The following is a 21,980-nucleotide window of genomic DNA, read 5'->3' as shown; positions in this document are numbered from 1 at the left end:
ACTAGACACCCCAGGGTATTTTAACCAATTCAGGACCAGAGGTTTTTTTTTTTTACACCATGTTTGCACCAGAGTACTTTTGCTATAACTTTATTCAACTCTGATTGTCCACTAACTCATTTAGTGCACCCCTACACTTTTTTTTTTTTTTTTAGGCTACTGACATGGATCACGGAGGCCAATCAATAATCAGTGACTTAAAATGTCACCAGCATGTGATCAGGTAATAATTATGTATTTTTTTTATTAATAATTTGTGTTTTTTTCCATAACTACCTTAGACGGCCCTTCTCTCTTTCTAGGGAAGGGTCATCCAAGGGCTGCCATAATGATCAGATCACTCTTATTGGTATGAGCAGCAGATGACCTGGAAGCACCCTTGACTTTAAGGTCACAGCTATTTATTTTTTTAAACTCTTTCAATGCTGATGCTCCATAACAGCTAACAGCAATCACACTCCTATGATGCCAAGTCAGCAAGTACATGCTGGAACCTGGGCATGAAAGGAGTGTGATTACAGCCTCCCTATGACATGCTTTGCCCCCCACACACACACACACACGTACACATCCATGCTATCACACACACACACACACAAACATTAATTCACTCATTCATTCCTTTAATCTCACAATACTTGCTCATACACCCTCCCCCATCCCCTTACCTGAACTGCAGATCTCTCACTTGCACACCCATTGGGCATATATCTGGGAGGCAGAGTGGCATATAGAAGGTTTAAAAAGCATATCTGAGAGGCAGAGTGGCAAAGAGGGGGTCTCTCTCCACACACACCTCTCTCTCTCTCTCTCTCTCTCTCTCTACACACACACACACACACACACACACACACACCTAGACCTGGAGGCAGACAGGGAAGGGGTCTTGGAATCCTCCTCTTCCCCACCACAACGTTCACTGTTTGTACCAATTCAGTTTCTCTTTTTCCATCCTGCTTTCTACTTGCCATGCGTGATTTACCAGCATCCAGGCCCTACTTCCAAATTCTTCGATCACTTTGCTACATGGCTCTCTCAATTTCTTTCCTCCACCATCCCTACACTAACCCTGGTGTTGCAGTCAAAAGCAAAAATCAAAAAATCTTTAATTCAAAGATGAGTATTGAAAATTCTACCATGCTTCCAGTAATACATTATACATGACCGTGACGGAGATGAACACTCGAGTCTCCTGAAAATTCCCCAACTCCCACTTAAGTGGATAAACTTTCAAGTAAAAACAAACAAAGGCTAAATCACAATTGCAATTTATAATCGGTTACAGAAAGCAGTGATGGTGTGGGGGGGGCAAAATAGTAAAACACGGCAAATTTAAAATGTTCTCGCAGATATCAAATTGTAATTCGTCTTACCTCTTGGGCTAGTTCCTGCAAATTAGGAGTAAGCGGATATGGAGGACTGGCTTTGTTCATGTGCACTGCCACAGCATTATGAATCTTGAAGGCATTCCTAAAGTCAGCATTTTGTACCAGCTGTAGTAATAAATGAAGATCTTCCTGACTCTGAGAGTCTACCAAGGTGTGTTGAATTTCTTTCAGCGAAGAAAGCAAATGTTCTATTTCTAAAAATATAACACACGAAAGGACACAGTGAAGCAGTTTTTTTTTTTTAACAGTACAACATAACAGTCTACTATGTTCTGCAAAACAATGTACAGAGGAAAACATAATTTCAACGTTGCCCTTAGCTATACATAATAAATTAATATCATATTGTATTAGTTTCCTTGCTTTGACTTGAAATTCTCATTTGACACTACTTCCCCTGCTGCTCTGTTTTACAGTGGCCTTCACACTCACAGACCTGGTGGTAGAAATGGTAGCGATGCGGACTTCCTATTTTGCCCAACTTGCACTTTTCAATTTATTTAATCTGCTCTGACACTCTCCTCCTTCTTTGAGATTCATTATGTGTGTCAATTTAATTAAATCCTTAAGCATCGTAGTTTTTTTTTTACCACCCCCCTGGTGCAGCTAAATTCTTACTTGACTCATCCTCCTTTGATCTAACACAGTATACTCCCCTACTTACAATAATAGAGAAACTCTGAGACTTATTTCAGTAGCCTGAAGCTCAACTTCTAATAAATGTGTCCCCCTCCTTGATCCATCGTTTATGCTATAGTCTCACTCTGCCTCTACACCTTCCCATGCCTTCTAAAATATCTCGTCCAGAAACATTTGTGTCATTGATCTCCAGTAATTTTCCACTGATTTGCTTCCTGTCCTCCCTCGCAACATGCACATCTTCTGCTCTGCCCTTGAGAAAGTAGCCTCAACCACTACCCACTCTTCTCAAAAATTAGTCTTCAGTATAACCCTAGCATTTGTTGACCGCATCTACAGTAATAAGGGCCGCAACAACTAATCGATAAAATCGAATTAAAATCGTTGCCAAGGAATTTCATTATCGATTAGTTGAATCGATTTTTATCGATTATAAAATGAGGGTTTTTTTCAGAGCAAATGCTCTGAAAAATAGCCCTCGTTTTATAATCCGTTTCATTCAGTGTCACAACAGTTACTACTTACAGTCCCTCCCTGCAGTCACTCTGATTGGCCCCGCACCTTTTTCTCCCAGTGCCAATTGGCCCCGCCCATTTCCTATAGAGTCCACAACTCCACATGGCTCAGCAACTAATCTAACCGAGTATAACATTAATATTTGGGCTGCTGAAACTTAGGGGAGGTGGTGGTTAATTTGGGACAGTTATGGTTAATTGTTAACGTGTCTATGAGGGCACTATGGCATATCTGGGGAGGACGGAGTGACATATCTGGGGTTATAAGGCATACTAGGGTATAAGGCATATCAGGGGGCACAGTGGCATATCACGGGGTATAAGGCATATAGGGTATATAAGGCATATGTTGGGGGGCAGAGTAGTATATCTGGGAGGCAGAGTGGTATATCTGGGAGGCAGAGTGGTATATCTGGGAGGCAGAGTGGCATATCTGGGGGTATGTGACATCTGAGAGGTAGCGTGGCAAGCCTGGGCTCAAATGTACATAACTGGGGGGGGCAGGTTGGGAAATAAAAACAAGAAATGCATTTTTACCATTAACACACACGATGTGTAGAAACTGCTCCCACTGATTTCAGCCAACTGCAAGAATTATTTGACCACAGAGAAATTGCAGCTTCTCTTTAAATAATCCATTTTTCTTTAATAATGCATAGTAAAGTACTCAGTACTGTAATATGTATTACTGTTTTATAGGGCTGCAACAATTACTTTCATAATCTATTAGTTGGGCGATTATTTTTGATTAATATGATAAAAAACAAAATGTAAATTTTTCGTTTATTTAAAATAACTGGATCTTAAAAACAAACCGCAGAATAAAAAAAAAAAACTGAGAAAAATGCATTTCTTGTTTTTATTACCCAACCTGCCCCCCAGTTATGCATATCTGACCCCAGGCTTCCCACACTGCCTCTCAGTTATGCCTTAATCCCCCAGTTATGCCACTCCGCCCTCCCCAGAAATGCCTTATACTCCCAGATATACCCCTCTGCCCACCCCAGATATGCATTATATCCTCTACATGCTATAGTGCCCTCTGATGCCTTATACCCCAAATATGCCACTGTGCCCTCAGATATGCCTTATACCACCTGATATGCCTTATACCCACAGATATGCCATAGTGGCCTCTGCTATGCCTTATACCCCAGATATGCCATTCTGCCCCCTGATATGCCTTATACCCCAGATAAGCCCCTCTGCCCCCCAAATATGCCTTATACCCCAGATACGCCCCTCTGCCCCCCAAATATGCCTTATACCCCAGATATGCCACTGTGCCCCACCCCCTCCCAGACTTACCCCCCCTGTGCTCCATACTCCTTGGTGTCTAGTAGGGGCAGCTGGTAAATGCCTTCGCGATGCGTGTAGATAAACCTCTGCTCCTGGCCGGCACTTTTGCTGGAGCTTCTATGACCGAGCACCGGAAGGTCATGTCACGCTGGTACTCCATCATAGAAGCCCCAGCGAGAGTGTAGGACAGTAGCCCTTATTCCAGTTCACTGGCAATTCCCATACCCTCTCAAGAGTGGGTCCAAAAAGTAGAATTTATTAGGAATGTGAAAGACTTTGCACATACTGCCAGGGGCCAGGCAATCAGTGCAAGCTCAATTGGCTTCCAAGTTTGATTTTTGTACTTGGATTGATTTGCTTCTATTTTATTTTTTGTTATTGATCAAAAATGATTACAAGAGTTGGAAGCGTTGATATCCTCCCAGAATTTGATGAAAGAGCTATATACTATACTAAGTGTAGCATGTAACTGACAAATATCATGGCAAGACAAATCCATTTTGGATATTGGTATCTTGTACGGCCAACCATGTAAGACCAAGAAGCATAAGTCTTCGCATATGAAAAACAGATACTTAATTTAAATTATATACATATAGCTATATATCTAAGTAAACCACCTCATGATAGCACAAATAAATCAGATTTACTATTTACCTAATACTTTCACAGCATGACCAGGACTTTCCAGGATCAGTCCTTCCTCTGTATCAAAAATTGGATTATCAATTCCACTTTTTGGGAAAACTTGTGCCAATTTCTTTAGCCTTACGGAGGAATTAACATCTAGCTCTTGCTTCTTTTCTTCCTCACGTCTACGACGCATATCTTCCTGCTGTTGCTTGATCCGTTCAAGCTGAGCACTCCGGCGTATCGGCATTGCTCTCGTACCCAAATCAGGACAGTCCACTGCCATCTCTCTGTGTTTCTGTGGCTCTTCTGCTAAAAGATCTGCAGTTCGTTTCTCACTGTCAGAGTCTTCCGCTACATGTCCGTTCACATGAGAAGTAGTCATGACTCCCTGAAGGAAATTCTGTAGTATTTATATTGCAGTGCTTGTCCAAAAGTCTACACAAATATATTCCATTGTAAAAATTGTCTTGTGGACCACATGCAACACTTGAAACACCAAATGGTTACCTAAAGAAAAAAAAAACATTTAATTCAAAGTGGTCTCTTGACAAGTATTTGCATAGAAAACAATATAATAATAATCAATACAATAACAAACATAATCTAAATAAAAATACTTTGGCTCTTTCTTATGTAATATCTTGATATTACATGACAGGTGAGAAGATGGTTAGATGGATATATTCAACAGATGAGTTACACTACTTGGGTTTCTTAGCACACTTACTTTATTGTCTAAACGGTCCCGCATAATGGGTTCTCAATGTAAAATCAACATATTGTAATGTTTATAACAATGTGATCATCTTTTATTGCTCAACATGGATTTACAGTCAATATAAAAAAGATTGAAGAAATATTTTGGCATAAGGAGGTGGTTGGTATCAATTCATTTATAGGAGCATCTAAGTGTTGAACACGGTTTTATATTCATTGACAATGTTTCAGAAATCCGAGGCCCCTTATTGTATAGTTCTATCCATAATTTATTTTCTAATATTTCTCAAATTAGAAACTAAAATCTGGTCATTCATACAACACCCATGCAAAGTATAAAGCCAAGCAAAATTACACAAGCTGAAAAGACATGCGTCCATCAAGTTCAGCCTTTCCCATATCTGTTCATTTCTTGCTGTTGATCCAAAAGAAGGAAAAAAAAAAAACAAAAAAAACCCACAGTTGTGCCTCTTTCCAATTTTGCATAAAACTAGGGGAAAAAATCCTTCACTCCAGAATGGCAGTCAGATCTCTCCTTGGATCAAGCCGTTTCCCCATAATTTAAAAATTATATCCCTAGATATTATCTTTTTGCAAGTATTCATCCAATCGTTGTTTAAATTCTCTGTTTGGTGTCTGCTAGGGAACAACTGCGATGTATACACATTTCATGGTTTGCATATCTCCAATCGCAAAGTTTTGCTAGCTCTCAAACTGCTTCTTTTTCGCTCAGGCGGATTGGAACAAGCCCTTAGACCGCCAGCTTAGACAACTGTCGGCCGGTCACATGTCCACGCAATTTGTTTACCAGACTTTACGAGGTGTGACTGCGTGGTTAAAGCATTTCCATACACTACAACATGAGAACCTTATCACCAGTACTCTTTTGCTTTGTAAAATACTCCCGGCTAGCTCCTATCAAGAGATGCAGCTGAAAGTAGTTCATCAAGCCTACTTGTCCCCTCACCGACAATTTTTGATTTGTGCCCCAAATGTAGTATGATTGCCGCTGACTTATTTCATAATTTCTGGGTTTGCCCATCTATACGTGAGTTTTGGAAGCGTGTTCAAGCTTTCCTAGTGAGCCTAAATATCCGGTACTTCCAGATAAGTCTGGAGGCTGCACTTTTTGGCCATCTAGATAATCGAGGACTGCGTGCTCAGGCCTTGATTTGTACAGTTCTGCCTGTGGCCAGGAAAACCATTCTGCAGCAGTAGATACATGCTGAACCTCCTTCATTGTCTTTATTTCATAATAAATTGTTCCACCTGCTCAGAATGGATTGGTTAGGTGTGAGGATACACAAAGAAAGGGACACTCATAGATTTTACAAAAAATGGGAGTTTTATTGGTACTCTGGAGAACTCTGTTAAATGTCAAATCAATGCAACTTTCCGGGACACATCCTGGTTTGGTGCACAACAGCTACGGGTAATGATCCTTGTTCATAATGCCTGACCTTGATCAGTTTGATATCAGAGTTTTTTGCTGTTTCTCACTCCGGTTATATGTTTTGCTGGGCCGATTAGGTGGGTGGGGAGTTGGGTGGGATTCAGTGACTTCACCCATTGTCTTTAACGGTCTCTACATGATTTGTAGCAATGTTGTCCTTTGGTTTTCTCTGGGGGATGTACTTCTGGAGTCACATTTTTGTTGTTTTGAAAACTCATTAAAAAGATTTGTAAAACAAAATAAAAAATAAGTATGTCTGTACAAACTCTGATAAAACTACCTCTGCAGGCAGAGAATTCCACATCCTTATTGTCCTAACTGTAAAAAACCCTTTCCTCTGCCTTAGACTAAATCTCCTTTCTTCCAGTCTAAACGCATGACCCCATGTCCTATGCATAGTCCTGTTAATGAATAGATTTCCATACAATGGTTTGTATTGGCCCAGATCCTTCTTTAGAATAGGTGCCCGAAATTGCACAGCATATTCAAGGCACGGTTTTACCATTGACTTAGAGGCAAAAGTCTATTTTTAATCTTGCAAATTGATGTGTGTGTGTATACATATACATATATATATATATATATATATATATATATATATATATATATATATCTATAGTAGAGGTTGTAGCCATATTAGTCCAGTGGTGTCAATATCAAATAACAGATGGAATAAGTATCTTGTGATAATACCTTTTTTATTGGACTAACAGAATTTTAGAATGACAAGCTTTCAGGAGCTCTTCTCCCTTTCTCAAGTCTAAAGCATATCTGAGCAAAACGACACATAGAATTCAATGTAGTGTGGCAGGAGAGGGGGGGTGCTTACTACCCAGATCTGATAAGGGAGGGTGAGATGTTGTAAAAGTATGTGTCCCTCCAGAGGGTCATAAATGTTCTGAGTAGGGAATTTGGAGGGGGGGTATTAGCACTGCTGAAGATAAATTAACAAAAAAAAAAAAACACATAAGATGGTAGTGCTCACATACAGGGAATAGGAATGCAGTGATGAATATAAGAATGGGATGGGAATGTATATGTGTACACATGTTGTCATATATACAGGTACATATAGATGAACATGGTGCACTAAAAATACAGTACATATAGCAGGTGGGGGGGTTTATGTAAAACCTGTGTAGTGGGACAGGAAACCCAAATCGACATTGAGTCCTCTATTCTTGCTGTTGAATAGTTGAATCATTCTGACTTCAAATGTTTGTCTTTCTTTGGTATTACTGAAGTCCCCTTTCAGTACTTTGATTTTTAGGTCCTTGACAGAATGGTCATTTTGCGTGAAATGGTGTCCCACAGGGGTGCAGTAGGAATTTTCCTTGTGGTGTTTAATGGAATGTCTGTGCATGTTCATTCTTCCATTTAATTGCTGGCTGGTTTCTCCAATGTAGCATCCTAGGTCGCATTTAGTGCATTGTATCATATACACTACATTGCTAGATGTGCAAGTATATGATCCTTTAATACTGTAGGTCTTGCTGTTGTGGGTGGCTATGTTGTCTGTGCATATGTGTTGGCACAGTTTGCAGCGGGGCCTTTTGCACGGTGTGGTCCCTTTTTCTTTATTAATTCTGTCGATGGGTAGTTTCCGGTTAATTAATTTTTGTTGCAGGTTTGGGGGTTGTCTGAAGGCCAAAATGGGGGTTTCAGGGAAGATGTTTTTTAGTGTCTCATCTTCTGCTAGCATTGGCTGTAGGTCTTTGATGACTTTCCGGATTTCTTCAAGCGCTGGGTTATAGGTGACTACAAGTGGTACACGTGTAGAGATTCTTTTTTCTCTATATTGTAGCAGGTGTGTCCGTGGATATTTGAGAGCAGAGTTGATTTGTTTGTTGATAGGCTACCAATCAAAAACTTTCGGTTTCATAGATTTGGAGAGGTTGTTTAGATGCAGGGTGCGGTCGTTGGGGTCAGAGCATATTCGATGGTACCTGGTTGCTTGGCTGTAGATGATGCCCCGCTTAGTATGGGAGGGGTGAAAGCTGGATTTGTGGAGATAGCTGCATCTGTCTGTGGGTTTTCTGTAAAGAGAGGTGTGGGTTGTACCATTGTTACATCTTACTGTAGTGTCCAGAAAGTTTACAGATTTTGTGGAGTACTCCATTTTTAGTTTAATTGACGGGTGAAATGAGTTAAAAGAGGCATGGAATTGTTTCAGTTTTTCCTCACTTTCGGTCCAAATGTTGAAGATGTCGTCGATGTATCTGTAATATTTGTGTGGTTTGGTGTCTTGTGTTTCAAGGAATCTCTGTTCTAGGTCAGCCATGAAAAGGTTGGCATATTGAGGTGCCATCTTCGTCCCCATAGCCGTCCCCATGATTTGTAGGTAGATTTCATTGTTGAATGCAAAATAGTTATGTGTGAGGATGAATTTTATCAGTTCTGTGATGATTTGGGGGTTGTATTTTTGGTTGTCAGTGCCTGAGAGAAAATGTGAACAGGCTTTAATGCCATCGTTATGTGGAATGTTGCTGTACAGGGATTCCACATCCATGGTTAGTAGGATGGTGTTAGCAGGGAGGTTGGTGATTTGATTGAGTTTGTTGAGGAAGTCAGTGGTGTCTTTTATGAAGCTGTTTGTGTTGATGACAAGAGGTTTAAGGGTGTTTTCGACCAGTCCTGAGATCTGTTCTGTGAGTGTGTCCATACCTGTAATTATAGGTCTGCCTGGATTACCTGCTTTGTGGATTTTGGGAAGCATGTAGAATGTACCCATGCAGGGGTTGGTTGGTATAAGTGATTCCAGCCAGCAATTAAATGGAAGAATGAACATGCACAGACATTCCATTAAACACCACAAGGAAAATTCCTACTGCACCCCTGTGGGACACCATTTCACGCAAAATGACCATTCTGTCAAGGACCTAAAAATCAAAGTACTGAAAGGGGACTTCAGTAATACCAAAGAAAGACAAACATTTGAAGTCAGAATGATTCAACTATTCAACAGCAAGAATAGAGGACTCAATGTCGATTTGGGTTTCCTGTCCCACTACACAGGTTTTACATAAACCCCCCCCACCTGCTATATGTACTGTATTTTTAGTGCACCATGTGTTGTTTTTCTCAGATATGCTTTAGACTTGAGAAAGGGAGAAGAGCTCCCGAAAGCTTGTCATTCTAAAATTCTGTTAGTCCAATAAAAAAGGTATTATCACAAGATACTTATTCCATCTGTTATTTGAGATAGATATATATATATATATATATATATATATAATGTGTGTGTGTGTACATGTGTATATACAGTGAAGGAACAAAATATTTGATCCCCTGCTGATTTTGCATGTTTGCCCGCTGACAAAGACATTATCAGTCTATAATTTTAATGGTAGGCTTTGGAACAGTGAAAGACAGAACATAAAAATCCACAATAAAGCATTTCAAATAAGTTACAAATTGATTTGCATTTTACTCAGTGAAATAAGTATTTGATCCCCCAATCAATCAGAAAGATGTCTGGCTCCCAGGTGTCTTTTTGCAGGTAACCAGCTGAGATTAGGAGCACTCTCTTAAACGAACCATATTCCAAACCCTCCACCATGGCCAGGACCAAAGAGCTGTCCAATGATGCCAAGGACATGTTTGTAGGCTACAAGACGATCCCCAAGCAGCTTGGTAAGAAGGTGACAAAAGATGGTGCGATTATTTGCAAATGGAAGAAACACAAAATAACTGTAAATCTCCCTCGGTCTAAGGGCTCCATGCAAGATCTCACCTTGTGGAGTTTGAGAACGGCAACAAATCAGGCCAGAACTACACAAGAGGATCTTGTCAATAATCTCAAGGCAGGTAGGACCAGCTCAAATGTTTTCCTTTCCCGAGAGTCTTCGAAATTCCCTTTGAGTACTTTAATTTTTAGGTTTTGGATGGAGTGATTATTCTGGGTGCAATATTTGTCTTCCTTGTGGTTTTTGATGGAGCTCCAGGAAAACACATAAAAGGAGGGACATAATGTAGATTCTGGTTTCCGGACACTACCAAAACTTCATATGAATATTCATCGTAATGTCCAACATATGTCTAATTGCTGTTATTGTCTCTGATGTGTTAATGTGTTTATTTGTTCTGCAAACGTTTATGGTGCAGCCTTTAATCGAACCAATACTGTGTGTGTGTGTGTATTGGAGGTCCGATTATAAGACAACCATGAAAACAACCTTGTCTTATATACAAGGAAATTTGGTATATATGCGTGTGTGTATAATTTTGTTTCGCTTTACACTTTGCATGGACGTTGCTGACCATTTATTGAAAAGTGTGCTTATGTGTTTGTATGAACGACCAGATTTTTTACTTATACAGCAATAGGTTCCTTGGGAACCCTACCAGTAGCGTAAGTCTACTCTCAGTTGAGACTACCTTCACAAACGGATGCATCGCTTTCTTAATAAACACGATGCTCAATTCATGTAAAGCAAGTGTCCTGATCGGTCAGAGGTAAAAAAAAAAAAAAAAAATATATATATACATATATAATAAAAATAGTAATAAAGTGTGTCAACAGGTTGCCAGCTGATCCAATCTATACTTAAATCAGATGGCTGGCACCATGAAAAAACACTAGTAACAGTAATGGATAGACTGTCAAAATACACACCCCCATACAAATGCCTGCCCATAAACACAAACATGCATTTTCACCCTTTCCCCTACACAAACACTTTGGCTTACGCTTGCATGCAGACATTTGCTTAATCTAACATATAACATATGCTGAAAAGGTCTCAGGTTTCTGAGCACAAAAAAACCCTTAGTAATGAAGGGGTTATACAATATAATGATCAAGCTAATGAGATTAGACATACAATTAAACGGTTAAAATCAATTATTGGAAGAGGTTATCAAGGACATCAGATTATCCATTATAGGGCATACCTGGGAACTTCTGGGCTCTGGCTACCCGGAGCCATTCCCTTGCGGGACGCGGCCAGGACGTCGGTGGGAGTCCCCACCGTGTCGAGACCCTGCTCACGCGACTCGGAGGATTCAGGTCTTGACCCAGACACCTGGAGAAGGCTGTCTTGTAGAGCGGGCATTTACTTTCAAAGGATCCATGTATAAAGTGGATATAGAGGCAAAAGGTGATCATTGTTGACCTTTTTCGCATGCGCCTACCCATAATCCCTTGTGGTTGTGGCAGCACCATGAGATTTCTAAGGGGAAAAAAAACAAGCCTTCTGGCTTGTCTGGTGTTTGTAGATTAGTGTTTAGCAATGCTTCTACTACCATCTTTGATCTAGGAAAGGAATTCCTATAGCTCAGAATCCTTATCAGTGAGGCCATGAATCACCACAGGGGTCTTCTGGCTAGAATCTTCCAGAACAGATACAGAGGGCAAGCAAACAAAATCAACATCAGATTAACCCATTGAATGTTTAAGCAAAGAAACTAACCACCTCTGCTCGATATCTATTCTCCACTGTACAGGTTCTACAGAATTTCCAGTAATTTTCAAGGAGAAACCATTGTAGAAAGTGCCATTCAGTCCTTACAATAATCACACAGGGCAGAAATTCTTTCTAACAACTCCCACACCCAGAGAAGCCACGTACACAAAAGGCAGGCTTCCTTAAGAAGGGTCACTATCATCACATAAAAAAGGTATATGAAGAGGCATAGAGGCATATAGAGGGTTAAAAGGAATTTCATAGAACACTCTGCCTACAGAAATGCCTTATGACCCCCATGTAACGCCCCCCCACCCAAACTTACCGGTGCTTCTGATTCCCCAGTGTGTAGTCGGGGCAGCAGGTAGACGTCTACGCGATTCACGTAGGCAACTTCCGCTGCAGCCGGAAGGAGGTGTGGTTAGCAGCGAGGGTTGTCTGCATCCATCGTGCAGACCTTTCCCGGCTGTCAGTGAGGAGAGTTCCGGTGCGGGGAAGGTCTGCGTGATGGACACCCCCTGGGCGACACCCCCGATGCTAACCGCACCTCCTTCCAGCTGCAGTTGAAGTTGCCTTTTGTGTGGATGACTGGCCCATACAGAGCCATGACCTCAACCACATCAAATACCTTTGGCATGAACCGGAATACAGATTGTGAGCAAGGCCTTGTGTCCAACATCAGTGCCTTATCTCACAAATGCTCTACTAGTTGAATGGGCTAAGATTTCCACAGAACCGCTTCACAAACTTGAGGAAAGCCTTCTCGAAAAAGTTGAAGTTGTTATAGCTGCAAAGGAGGGGGGAGACCCCCTACATATTAATGTATGGACGCAATGCCCTAAAAGTTCCTATTGGTGCAATGGTCAGGTGTCCCAATACTTTTGCCCATATAGAGTATTAACTTGCCTGTAATCAATAACTAATAATTATGATTACCTGTAATGTTTTATATTTCTTGATGTAATGCTACATTCAGTTCAGTTTAAATACATAGTAATTCCTCCCAAGCAATATCCCCTTGAATATTTTTCACACATAGAGACAGCCGGGGGAGAGCTCTCTCTCTCTCTCTCTCACAAAGAGAGATTAGCATTCCATGAACATTCCTTAGGTCAAGATCACAGGTTCTATAGCAACAGTTTTGAAAGCCTAGAAAATGAGTATAATGTGAGATGACCAGGGCAAAGGCAAGATATGCAATAAGGTGAATGTTTTTTTTTTTTCACAATCGAGTAAGCATCGAAAAAGTACTTAAGTAGAGGGACATCTGGTTTATGCAATCCAGTTGGAATTCTTATTTTAAGAACATTCACTAAAACTGTTAGATCTTACAACCGATAAAACTGCCCACTGTGTTAAAAGTCGAAATGCCCATTTTTTCCCCTTATCAAAAATTAGAGTTTAAAATCAGTCACTCTCTGCCTGGAAACTGCCTGATATACAGCTTCTTTGTCTACTTACCCAGCCGGAGCCTCCTTACACCCATCAAGAGCCAGTGCATGCGCACTCCCAGTTCACCTCCCTCTTGCACTACTTATTAACTGTCCGAAACCAAACATATTTGCTGCAGTTTAGATTCAACATTTGGAATATTTTTTCTAGGGTGGTTCTATCCCTTTATCAAATGAGAGGCAAAAGCAGACATTAACCAAAAATATTCTGAGCATTACTTCAACCAATTCATTACTGAAAATATTTTGTACCTCAAACTAGATTTTCTGTTATTTCACCAACAATGATTTCTGAGAACTTTTTCATTCTTAGGGTACTCAAATTATAAAATTATATTTGGATGGTTGAGTTTTGTGGGTTTTTTTTTGTTTTTTTTTATGCACAGTACAATATTATAAAATATATAATAAATATACCTGGAAACTAGCTGGGTGAGCGCCGCTCCTCCGGTTCAAGACCCAAATCCTCCGGGTCGTGGGAGCGGGGTCTTGACACGCCCCGCTCCCCGCCCATTTTCCTTTAAATGGGAGTGTTTCCTGCTACCGTCAGCGAGACCACCCGCCGACGTCAGCGTGCAGTCCTGGCCGCGTCTCGCAAGGGAAGGCTACGGGTAGCCGGAGCCCAGAAGTTCCCAGGCATGATAATAAAATACTATTATCATTAATATTATCTTCTGTTTAAAGTAGGGCTGAACAAACACTGGGCACCAGGTCTGCATGGGGACTAAAAACTATTTCCTCGTGCCTAGGGTTCTCGCCATCATTAATTTGGGGTAGTGGGTGGAATAAAGCTCCCAGCGGCGTGACATAATGCAAGCTTCGTGACCCCGCTGCCTCACGTGTATGTATGTATGTATGTATGTATGTATGTATGTATGTATGTATGTATACATACATATATATATATATATATATATATATATACACACACACACACACACACAAACATAGAAAGTGATGGCAAATAAGAACCTTGAGTCCGCCCAATCTCTGAATACTTAGTCCCTGGCCTTATCTTATGCTTGGTTAACCCCTTCGTGACAGTGGCTGATTTTATTTTTTGTACCCTTCGTGACGATGGCTGTTTTAACATTTCTGCGCTGCTCGTTTTTAGCTGTAATTTTCTTATTTCCCACGTTTACTGAACCCACACGAGTATATATTTTGGTTTTTTTTCTTCCAGGACAAGAAGGGCTTTCTTTAGATTACATTGTTTTAATTGTATCATTATTTACTATAAAAACATTTTACTCATCTATAACAAGTAATGAAAAAACTAGCTAAATAGATTCTGCTATTTGTCCTGAGTTTAAAAATACCCAATGTATTAATGTTTTTTTTCCCTTTACGTTACGGGGCAAAAAGCATAGGTAGCGTTTTGCTATTTCAAAACCATTTTTCCAAATCTGGTAATTCTTCCTCTAATGTGCTATTTCAGGTATCTTTGAAGCCGGCCAGTGCCATTTACTCCATCAAATCATATATTTTTGAAAACTAGACACCGCAGGGTATTTCAAACGCTAGTATTTTAGTTTATTTTTTTCACACACATTTTACTTCAGGTATGTATTAACAGGTTCTGGTATATGCCACTGTCATAAAACATCTCCTGAGTACAGCGATACCTCACATGAATGGGTTTGCCTGGCTGTTTGGGGGCAAAAGGGCCACGCGCATTTTTCAATGTTGAACTTTGACATTTGGTGATCCACTGCCCATGCCCTATTTGGTACATCTTTGAGCCCGGCCATTTCAGTGTGCCCTATAAAAACTATATATTTTATGAAAAATAGACACCCCAGGGTATTTCAAACGCATGCACACATTTTACCACCAGCATTTTTTTTTGCAGTAGTATTTTTTCCCACACACCTACTTTAGGTATGAATTTACAGCTCCAGGTATATGTCAATGTCACACAACACCCCAATATATTCTCATCAATATCTCCTGCGTAGAGTGATGCACCTTTGGGAACTAAAAAGCCACACTTGGGACGTGTGCATGTTTCTAATTGGAAATTTGACGAGTGGTCATCCTTCCCCCTGTGTTAACTGGGACATTGTTGAACCCGGCCAATTCAATTTAACCCATCAAATCATACATTTTTTAAAATGGGCATTTAACATGGCATTAATTTAACTCTTTCCATGCGAGAATTGTTTTCAGCTAAGGCTGATTTTAGGACTTGCTCATAAAATATACACATATATTTTACCTTTTATTTTTTGTTTGCATTTTTTTTTAAACTTGAAGTTTTCCCTGATTGTGACAGTGGGGAATTTTATTATTTTTACATTTTACTATTTTTTTAAACTTATTTTTTATTAGTTTTTTCTTCAAAAAATGTATTTTTCTAATCATTTTGTGATTAGAAAACTGGGCTCCACTGACTTGCATGGTTGAATGCAATACCTGTATTCAACCTGCAAGTAGAGCCAGATTCTCAGGAGGGCTGGAGAGCCTGTGCGAATTGTAGTCTCAGTTTCCTGTTCTTAGTTGACAGGAGTGGCACCCGGTGTGCTGTAGCCCATTTGCTTCAAGGTTTGAAGTGTTGTGTGTTCAGAGATGGAATTCTGCATACCTTGGTTGTAACAAGTGGTTATTTGAGTCACTGATATCTCGAACCAGTCTGCCTATTCTCCTCTGACATCAACAAGGCATTTTCGTCTACACAGCTGCCGCTCCCTGGAGATTTTCTCTTTTTCAGACCATCCTCTGTAAACCCTAGAGATGGTTGTGCGTGAAAATCCCAGTAGATCACCAGTTTCTGAAATACTCAGACCAGCCCCTCTGGCACCAATAACCACTATGCCACGTTCAAAGTTACTTAAATCCCCTTATTATTTATTATATTATATAATGCCATCAAATTCTGCAGTGCTGTACAATGGGTAGACAGGACATAACAAGTAGTATGTTACATAAATTGACTTACAGAGACAACAGGAGAGGAGGGTCCTGCTCAAACGAGCTTACAGTCTGGGGGGAGTTGGGGTGTATTACACCGTTGTTAGGGATGGAGCAGCCACAGGAGAGGGACTAGGAAAAGCGAGATAAAGGAATATGGGAGGGCGTTAATGTGCTATGCTGTAAGCATCCTTAAAGAAGTGGGTCTTGAGGGATTTTTTGAAGGAATAAAGGCACGGAGAAAGAAGGATAGGCCGGGGGAGAGCATTCCAGAGGATGGGGCAGCCCTGGAGAAATCTTGTAAGCTGGCATGAGAGTTAGAAATCAGAGGAGAGGATAGGAGATCATTGGATGAATGGAGAGACCGGTTAGGAGTGTATTTAGAGATGAGTGAGGAGATGTAGGGAGGGTAACCACTGTGAAGGGTTTGAAAGTAAGAGTGAGGACTGACAGAGGGGAGAGACGTCAGTAAAGCGATGGGAGAGGAAGATAAGTCTGGCAGCAGCATTCATGGTGGATTGTAGAGAGGTGAGACGGTTAAGAGGGAAACCAGCTAAGACAGCGTTACAGTAATCAAGGCGGGCGATAATAAGGGCATGGACGAGAGCCTTAGTGGCATGCAGTGTTAGGAGGGGACGGAAGCAGCCAATGTTTTTAAGATGGAGACGGCAGCTTTTAACAGACAGAATTAGTTTTGGGGGTTAACGAGAGTCAAGGGTGACACCAAGACACCAAGATCAAGTCCCGCATGAGGAGACGGGGAGATGATAGCACCATTAACATTGAGGGAAACTGATGGGGGAATCTTAGCATTGGAGGGAAGATGAGAAGTTGGGTTTTGGAGAGATTGAGTTTCAGGAAACGTGCAGACATCCAGGTAGAGATAGTGGCGAGACAGTTAGTTACACGATCTAAGACAGGAGAGCGATCAGGAGAGGATAGATGGATCTGGGTGTCATCTGCATACAGGTGGTATTGAAAGCCAAAGGATGAGATAAGTTTGCCAAGTGAGGAAGTGTAGAGAGAAAGAAAAGAAGGGGTCCTAGAACTGAGCCTTAGCGTACCCCAGCTGAGAGGGGTAGGGGAAGTGTTACAGGAGACAGATGCTGAAGGTACGATCAGAGAGGTAGGAAGTGAACCAGGAGAGAGCAGTGTCATGGAGACCAAGAGCATGAAGAGTTTGAAGGAAAAGAGGGTGGTCCACAGCGCCAAAAGTATTAGCATGGCGTAGTGGCCCTTGGATTTGGCAGTTAGTAGGTCATTAGTAACTTTAGGAAGAGGCGTCTCAGTAGAGTGTTGAGGGCGAGAACCAGATTGAAGAGGGTCAAGTAGGGAGTTGGAGTCTAGAAACTTAGTTAATTGTGTATAAACAATTCTTTCAAGAAGCTTAGAGGAAGCAGAGAGAGGGGACGGTAATTTGAGAGATCAGACGGGTCAAGGGAGGGCTTTTTCAATAGTAGTGAGGGAGAGGTTGAAGATGTGAGCTAGAGTAGGGACAATGGTAGATGAAAGAGACTAGGTGAGAAGGGAAGGGATCGGGTCAATGGGGCATGTGGCTGGACAAGAGGAAAGAAGACATATTAAGCGAGGTAAAGTCATGCCTGTATTACAATGTGTGTGAAAAAAAACCACACACAAAAAAATACTATCACAACTTTTGACAATGGCTGGTAGTAGAATGATTGCATGGAAAGGGTTAAAATACCAGTATCTGAAATACCATGAAGTGTATAGTTCACAAATATTTGGTTTGATAGGGTAAACTGAATTGACCAGCTTCAAAGATGACCTAAATAGGACATGGGACAGTGAAATGACAATATGCTACTTGTATTTATTACAAGTAACCAAGATTCTGAATTTCTCTGATTCTGTTATTACCATTACAGCTACTGTTCTTTACAGGTCAAAGCTTTCTCACACTTTGCTATGATAATCATCTCACAGGGGTAGACAAATTTGGTTTGGATTTATGAGCCAGACCACAAAAAAATAAAATATACATAACACCACATAGTAACACACATGCTGACATCTTATACTCACAGACGCCAACACCTTACAGTAACACACACGCTAACATTCTACACTCACATACACACGTCACTAGCACTATACATATACACACTGACCAACACTATAGTATAAATGCACTACTCCCAGATTGCTGAGACCAACCACGTCACTGCTTATCTTCTGCCGTTGTTAATCCAGAACCCTATGCTTTTCTGCTGGGGCGCAGAGAGGAGTGTGCTGTGCATTCTGTGACCCCAATGGAAGCCTCACGGCCTGGAGGGCCACAAGGTGCTGGATTCATGATGCCAGCCCTGCAAAAATGGGGGGTTTGTCCATCCCTGCAATATCACACTCATCCTATTATTGGGCGTCTTCTAAAGCTCTGGGACATTGGGGGGGACCCTGCACAGACAAGCATGAAGGTACATTGAAACTTCACTCAACACTTCTTGGAGGTGGAAGTTTAAGCCATCATGTCATGTCTTTGCACATAAAAAAAAAACCAAATAATAATCCTGGACCAGATGGTTAACAAGCCGAGTTTTACAAAATTCTAAAGCCTTACATAACAGGCACATTCACGTCACTACACAGTACCATTATCTGCGAAGGCCTTACCATAAAACAGTAACAGCTAGAACTATTATGCTTAAGAAGCATGATAGAGACCCAACACAAATATCTTCATATAGACCCATAAACACTGATGAATCAGGATATAAAACTATTAGTTAAAATCTGCGCAGATAGTTTAGAAAACATACTCTCTGATATAAAATTCCGCCGACAGCTGGGACTCCTGAGAACACGACACTCAGTAAAAGGAACCTGAACAGCAACAGAAGCTGTGTTGACCACCCACTGACACAAACATAATCCATACAAAGCTCCATTGAGTCTGGACACAGAAGAAGCATTTGATCAGGTCACCTGGTCGCACGTTCATACAAACTTTCCTAACACTATGATAATCCTACCATGGTTATTACAGCCAGAGGATTAGACTCTCCTCTGATCACTATGACTCAGGGAGTAGGCATCGACATCCTCTTTCGCCGTTGCCATTCATTTCGGCTTTGGACCCAATACTGAAATTGCTTTTCTCTCAGGATATCCTGCATATGGGTTTGTGGACATGTTCTCCTTTACGTTACATATACACAATTTAGTATCATAGTTTTCAGGCTTGTCCACCAATCCAAATCTGGGAAAACATACAAAGCTTGTTATGGCAGCTACAGGTTAGCAACTGGCACACTGACCCCACTGCAACTATTCATTGCCTTTTTTCATTGGAGGAGCCCACACACGTGGCACTAATACGCATTATCCTGTCAGTAGCTATGAAATCTATTATACAACACTGGGTACAAACAAATTCCCCATTGATATCCTTGCTTAACAAAAAAAACGCTGTACCTGCTTAGAATGGAATGGTTGGATGCGTCCATAAACAAGGAAACACAACAACAACAACAACAACAACCATTGCGAAAACCTTTCAAGGTATATCTCAGTTTAGCACACAATAAATCCAAGGTAGAATCACTTTAACCTGAGGCACTAGGCCAGATGACAGGACAACAGACACAGTAACAATATAATACTATCTTCTTCAATCGGGGTGAGGATCTTGGTCTTTTGCAGTTCTCAATATGGATTGTTTAGACTGGTATAGTTGAATATTATATTGTGAGGGTGGGGAATAATAAAGTATGCAAAATAGAAAATTAATGAAACACCGTATACATTTCCTCAGCTTTAAATATAAACGTATGTAAATGTATCTGAATGCATATTGTAACCAATACTTTCTGGTATATTTTAAACATACTTTTCAAATTAGATGTATTAAAGACATTAGAAGCACTAGCATAACTAATCTAATTAAAGACTTAAATATTTTTTTAGTTTCCTTATAAATTAATTGATCTTCTTTACAACAGATGTAATACAAGAAGTTGTGGAAAACAAAGCAATTCCATAGAACAAAGTAAGGATGCTTTCATATTAAAAACCCACCCTACTGAGAATGAAATGCATTTTACAGTAAGTACCACATTAGTGGTATAGTAAAACACTATTTTACCTAATACACAGGAATACATGTTTTTTAACATTTTTGGTATCTATTATGCAGCATATATTATATACCAACAGAAAACCAATAGCCATTTTAAGGTCCCCCTTAATTCATAATGCACCTTACTTATAGATATTCCCCTCTGCTCCCCTGATATGCCACGCAGATATCCAACCTCCCCCACGACTTACCAATGCACCCCCATACTGCCTGGTGTCTGGCGGGGCCAGCTTGTCACCGGCTGCAGTAATGCGCACAAACCTCCGCTGCCGGGGCTTCTATGACGGAGAGGCACTGGCGGAAGTGCCGGCAACGGAAGTTGTCTGTGCACATCGCCGCAGCACCAGAAGGTTATGTCACGCCGGTGCTCCACCATAGAAGCCCCTGCAGATGTCAAGGCAACAGCGGTTGTCTATGCGCGTCGTGCAGACGTCCACCGGCTGCAGCAGAGTAGGATCCGGGTCCCCTGCTGCAGGAGATCTGGATCCGAACCCTGCTGCGGGCAAGCAACACAAACACATATATACAACTTCTTAAAAAATATAATCTTGCCAAATACAATGCCAGCGACAGAATGATGGATACATCATAGGTACAAGAAGCGAGTCATACTTCTGAAAATGAGCATTTCATGCTTAGATTGCATTTCCTTAAACATGATGTAAAGTGGGGGATGTAAAGTATGTGCAACCATTTACATTTAAATCAACTACCATTGCAAAAAAAAAGCTCCCAAAAAATATTTAGTATTTGTTACTTTTGCTATGTCCTGGGAACTAATACGTAATGTGTATATTGTTAACATATACCATATTATCCTGATTTTAGGCTGCACTTAATCCAAATTTAAATCGTTATAATTGGGCCTATAATCGGGGTTTAGATATTCTCTGAAACTACCTTATCTGAGGGTAGCTACCATGTACTTGTCCTCTTTTTCCGCAGCTCCACTTCTTCTCTTGCCTCTTCTTAGCGTTCATCTGTTTCTCCCTGGTATCAGCTACGTGAACCATGCCTTCCAGAGAAAAAAGTATTCCTGCGATTTCTCTGAATCCGTTGGCATGATTCTGGCTTCTTGGAGTACTTTGCACGCTCCAAATAGACAGCCTTTGCCCCGTTCCTCCAACCAAAGAAGGATCATACCTGTTGCAGAAGCTCTCTGGGAGGCCTGCTTCACGGAGTTTATACAGGGAAAAGGCAGACGAAGAAAGAAGAACAAGAAGAGGGAAGAGAGGATACGGACCAACAAAAAAAGTATGGGGCGCAGATACATATAAGGGAAAGACAACTAAAGTAAAATATAGTAATATCTTTAATAATCAATACGTGAATATAAAAAAACAAACTGAAAAAGTGCAATATTTGGGTAAAGAGTCAATTTAAAACCACCGATTGTGGAATATAAACAAAGTTCAAATAAATCCTTCCAGATCCTTCCATTGGATTTATTTGAACTTTGTTTATATTCCAC

General features: G+C 40.7%; 1 protein-coding gene across 1 annotated transcript in view; it reads right to left on the bottom strand.

The window, feature by feature from the left end:
- Nucleotides 1–21,980, bottom strand: part of PALS1 (protein associated with LIN7 1, MAGUK p55 family member) — a 54,241-nt gene that overhangs the window by 30,871 nt on the left and 1,390 nt on the right. The window contains exons 2-3 of the mRNA XM_053475643.1: nucleotides 4,499–4,981; nucleotides 1,374–1,582 (exon numbers count right to left, since the gene is read on the bottom strand). Coding sequence (XP_053331618.1) covers nucleotides 1,374–1,582; nucleotides 4,499–4,856 — 567 coding nt within the window. The 5' untranslated portion in view covers nucleotides 4,857–4,981. The remainder of the gene's footprint in view (nucleotides 1–1,373; nucleotides 1,583–4,498; nucleotides 4,982–21,980) is intronic.

Source organism: Spea bombifrons, chromosome 9, assembly GCF_027358695.1.
Source record: "Spea bombifrons isolate aSpeBom1 chromosome 9, aSpeBom1.2.pri, whole genome shotgun sequence".
NCBI lineage: Eukaryota > Metazoa > Chordata > Amphibia > Anura > Pelobatidae > Spea > Spea bombifrons.
Note: the sequence above shows the minus strand (reverse complement) of the source record. Positions and strands in the feature narration are given on the sequence as shown.